This window comes from Mus pahari, chromosome 19 (genome assembly GCF_900095145.1).
Source record: "Mus pahari chromosome 19, PAHARI_EIJ_v1.1, whole genome shotgun sequence".
Lineage (NCBI taxonomy): Eukaryota > Metazoa > Chordata > Mammalia > Rodentia > Muridae > Mus > Mus pahari.
Window position 1 is genome coordinate 12,074,469 of NC_034608.1, and position 4,595 is coordinate 12,079,063.

At 48.3% G+C, this 4,595-nt stretch overlaps 1 protein-coding gene across 1 annotated transcript in view; it reads right to left on the minus strand.

The window, feature by feature from the left end:
• Window positions 1-1,019: 1,019 nt before the first annotated feature.
• Window positions 1,020-4,595, minus strand: part of LOC110336364 (carcinoembryonic antigen-related cell adhesion molecule 15) — a 4,494-nt gene continuing 918 nt past the window's right edge. Inside the window, exons 2-3 of the mRNA XM_021218866.1 lie at window positions 2,842-3,201; window positions 1,020-1,868 (exon numbers count right to left, since the gene is read on the minus strand). Coding sequence (XP_021074525.1) covers window positions 1,585-1,868; window positions 2,842-3,201 — 644 coding nt within the window. The 3' untranslated portion in view covers window positions 1,020-1,584. The remainder of the gene's footprint in view (window positions 1,869-2,841; window positions 3,202-4,595) is intronic.

Genomic DNA, 4,595 nt, shown 5'->3' on the forward strand with positions numbered 1-4,595 from the left:
GACTAGATGTGCTTTACCTGGGTGTGCTCCAATGTTAAGGAGGGACATAGAGGTGACAGCAACCGTATAGGTCATTCAGAAGACAAGCAAAGTCTGGCACAGTAAGAGTGCCCAAGTCAGGCTGGAGAGATGGCTCAGTCGTTAAGAGCATTAGCTGCTCTACCAGAGGCCCCTGGCTCAATTTCCAGCTCTCATAAGGCAGGTTACAACTGTCTTTAACCCAGATCTAGGGGATCCAGCACCCTCACACAGACGTACACGCAGGCAAAACACCAATGCAATAGAAGCAGGAGAATGGGCTTTAGGAAGATGGTTTTGGTAAAGAGTTGGTATTTTCTTTTGGCTAAATTAATTCTACAATATAATGGATTAAAATTACTAAAATCTGAAATGAAATTGGAGATACTGTTACACATGAATTATAAGAATTCCATGGTTAATAAAATGTAGTGTGTGTGTGTATGTGTGTGTATCATAGATGTAACAGTACAATGTTAAGACCAAAAAAAAAAAAAAAACAGTGTCTGCAGATGGCATGAACTTGGTTGTAGAGAACACCAAACATTCTACATGTATTCAGGACTGAAACTCGGCACCGCCACCCCACCCCACCCCACCCCACACCACCCCATACCACCCCACACCACACCACACCACCCCACACCACCCCACACCACCTCCACCCCCAGCAAATGAGCGGACTCTAATGAGTTGGATTTTTCTGTGCTGATATTAACCATAAACAAAACAATTGGTTTTGTTAACCTGAATAGGGACAGAAGCAGAATGTTAGTTGCCTGAGGCTTTTGTGAGTGGAAAGGTTTAAATAGGGCTTAGAAATGGACCCCGGTGACGGTCACACAACAATACGATTGAGCTTCATGCCACTCAACTGTGGTTGTCAAAATGGCTAAAACCTTATGTGTGCATTTTAGCACACCGAAAAACTGTTAAGATGAAACAGGATCTTGTGCAAGGTCGCACCAGAAAAAAATGCTAGACTCAGGACAAGAAGCTCGATACATGGGGCCTTTATGTCCATGGATTTTTACATCTGAGCTTCAAAAAATATACAGATGAAAACTGTCCAAAAACATACATCTACAGCAAAACATATCCAGTCTGGTACCCTACCATTATTCCATCTTCAAGCAGATAGATAGCGTCTAGGTAGCCCAGGGCTTAGGCACCAAGAAGGATTTGCGCTTGTGGGAAGATGTGAATAGCTCTAGGCGAGCACAGCAGCATTTTACCAGGGGACTGTGAGCATCCGCAGCTTTTGGTGAGCGTAAAGCATCCGAGCAGTTCCCTCTGGATCCTGAGGGATTCGGAACCTGGGCTGTCCTTTGCAATTCTGTTCCTATGTTGAGGTCGTATTTTAAAGTCACTGTCATACTGTGTGACTGGGCTGGCCTTGTACTTGCTTTCCACCTGCCCGTGTTTTATTGGGGGATTGCAGGTGTATGTCACCATGCTGACTGTCGCTCTTGTCTGCAGTCTTCATTTTCTCCTTATAACTTTCATAAACTGTACACATTAGTGACATAAAAACCGCAAAGCTCTGGTATAGGAAGAGAGGAGACATTAGCCATAAGCCAAGGCCATGAGCAGTGGATTAGACTTCTTGGAACTAAAGGAGTTAGAGACTTCGCACTGATAGATCCCTGCATCTGCCCTCCAGACAGGAGATATGGTGATCTCTCGCTTTTCAGGTGACAGCGTGGTCCTCTTGGTGATATTCAGGGGCTTGTAATTGAAGAACCAATTGATGTCCACTCCGGTGTCAGGAGACACGCAGGTGAAAATTGAGGCACTCTTCCTTTTCAGTCTAGTGTGGTTGAGCTGGAGGTAGGGCTTTGTCACAATCTCTGTGTGTGAACAGAAGAGAGCAAATGGGAGATTCATCTCCAGAGATTTCCACCAGCCCCTCCCTGTTCCAAGGCACCTAATAAGGCCTTTTCATGGGCATTTGAAGCAGTCGGTGTCTTGTGCATACGATGGCCACCCACGACCTGTGCAATCCTAATTCAGCCACTGCGTTCCCTGGGTCTCAGTTTCCCTATAATAGGACACCTGGTGAACGGCCATTGCCACGTCTGTGAGTTAACCTTGAGTAAGAACAAGAACCTGACCTTGGAACGGGGGAGCTGTCCAAATCAGGGAAGTCTACTACACTTTGCCTCTCTATGAGATTTCCCTGGGCTGGACCCATGATGATAAGCTGTTCCCATGAGAGCCTGCAAACCCATGAGAACATCTGGCTGATGGCCTGAGCACCGTTCAGCTCTGCTCTCCATGCTCCATCTCACCAGAAGGAGATGCCCAGGAAAGCCAGCTTACATGTGGCTGTCGTGGCAGTGGGCTGACTGCTTACACAAGACAATAAAGCTTTGTTCCATCTCATCTCTAACAGAAAGGCCTGTCCCAGCCCTGAAGAGGAGGTTCCCAGGGTCCCCAGGAGTAGAGTTAGCCAGGGGCAAGGTCTGGAGCAGGGGCTTCTTGATGCCCACATCTGTGTGAGAATCCCATGTTTCTCTCATGCAGGCATCCCTCAGGGTCTACCTCGGAGCCATGTTCATAGTGAGAGCTCTGCAGGTCTTGACTGAGTCTAATGTCCTTAGATGAGTTACCTACTGCATGTCGTGCCCTCTGTGTGATGCATCTGGTGATGGGGTTTTAGTATTGTAGTTTAACTACCTCATGTGTGTCTTGCACTAAATGATCAAACCCCAATGAGGGGACACAGAGCGAGGGGAGGTAGGCTCAGGGCAGCACTGCCATTCCTGTGTGTTAAGCGGGATGACCCCTCCAGGCACCCTCAGGTCTCAGAGAGTCACTTACTGTATACTTGGAGATGGACATATGTTACTTCCTGTTGACCATGTGCTTTAAAGGTTTGTAACGTGTAGAATCCCGTGTCTTCCGGGGTGACAGCCTGGAGCATCATGGAGCCATCCTTATAGATTTCTTCCCTGCCGCTGACAGTCTTTCCAAGTTGAAGTGAATCGCTGGATTTTTTATAAAGTGCAATTGTAAAATTTTCATTTACATCCTTCCCTTTGTACCAGGAAAAGGAGAGGAGGTTCTCTTCCTGGTCAGGAACAGAGAAAAGCACCTTTGCCCCTTCAGCAGCCGAAAAGCGCATTTCCTTAGAGGTCAGCAGTGCTGCAGTGGGCCAGCTCCAGCAGATTAAAAGTGATGCTGGAAAGAGAAAGAATGACCATCAGCATTGGGCCCACCTCGTCCTGAGCAGGTGAGTCTAAATAGCCTCATAAGGGAGAACAATATCCAGACTAAGCGTTTGGGCGCAGGTGTGCCCACACACTGGTGCAGAAAACAACACGAAGCCGGTTCCCTCAATGCCCCTGACGCTGTGCCCTCTGCTTAGAACTCTCTCCTCCCAGGTCTGCAGGGCTCCCCCACTCACTGCGCTCACATCTCTGCTCACAGTCAAGAATACATTTGAGGCTGGGGAGGCCTTCCCTGACATGGTTCTCTAGAGATGCTGGATTATCACTATCTAGTGTAATTTTTTTCCCTGTATTTGTAGTCAAGCCCTGGCGGCACCTTCCAGAGGAGCCCTTGCTATTTCCATACCTATAGAAGCAGGACTTTGTGAGACCAGGAGTTGAGCTGCTTTTCCTTGGAGACCCAGTGCTCAGACACCAGTAAAGGAGTGAAGGAGCGAGCATTTCCCGAGACATGGGTGTCTGTGGAACTATTTACAGCAAACTCAGAGCTAATGATGATGTTGAGATTGATATGTGTTCTTGAAAGAGAGTGAAAATAAGCTCAAGAGCAGGAGGGAGGACTGCCACAAGGTCTAATAAGACTTCAAGATCAGATCCACTGGGAACAGTCAAGTTCCGAAATGTTGGACTCAGCTTTCCAGACTCAAGCCGAATCAGGACTCCTGGCTGCAATTTATAAAACTTGGGGGATAAAAACACTTTCATGTGGGCATACACACAGGCCAGGGCAGCTACCCAGGGCCCTTGTGGGTATAACCTCCTAAGAGAAAGCATTCTTTACATGTGGGGCTTTTCAATATAGCAGGAATTCTCTCTGGTTTCAGCTTTTGTCTTAAAACAAGGTTTAACAGTTTTCCTTTGCCGTACAATGTTGCTGTTAGGAGACAGAGAGTGAGTCTCAGTGAGTCTGTCCACACACACAATGCATGTCCTCATCCTCCCCAGAGCGTGCACACGTATGTGTGCATGTGTGCGTGTGTGTGTGCGCGCGCGCGTGTGTGCATGTGTGTGTGCGTGTGCGCGTGTGTGCGTGTGTGCATGTGTGTGCATGTGTGTGCATGTGTGTGAATGTGTGTGTGCGTGCGTGCGTGTGTGTGTGTGCGTGTGTGCATGTGTGTGTGCGTGTGCGCGTGCGTGTGTGTGTGCATGTGTGCATGTGTGCGCATGTGTGTGCATGTGTGTGCGTGCATGTGTGTGCATGTGTGCGTGCGTGCGCGCACGCGCGTGTTTGTGTGTGTGTGTGTGTGTAGTTGTCAGCACGTAGCTAACTCCCTATCTCCCACAGCTGCCCTTCTGGGCTCCCTGAAGCTGTGTGGAGAGAGGGACAGCCTGTCTCAGTTCCTA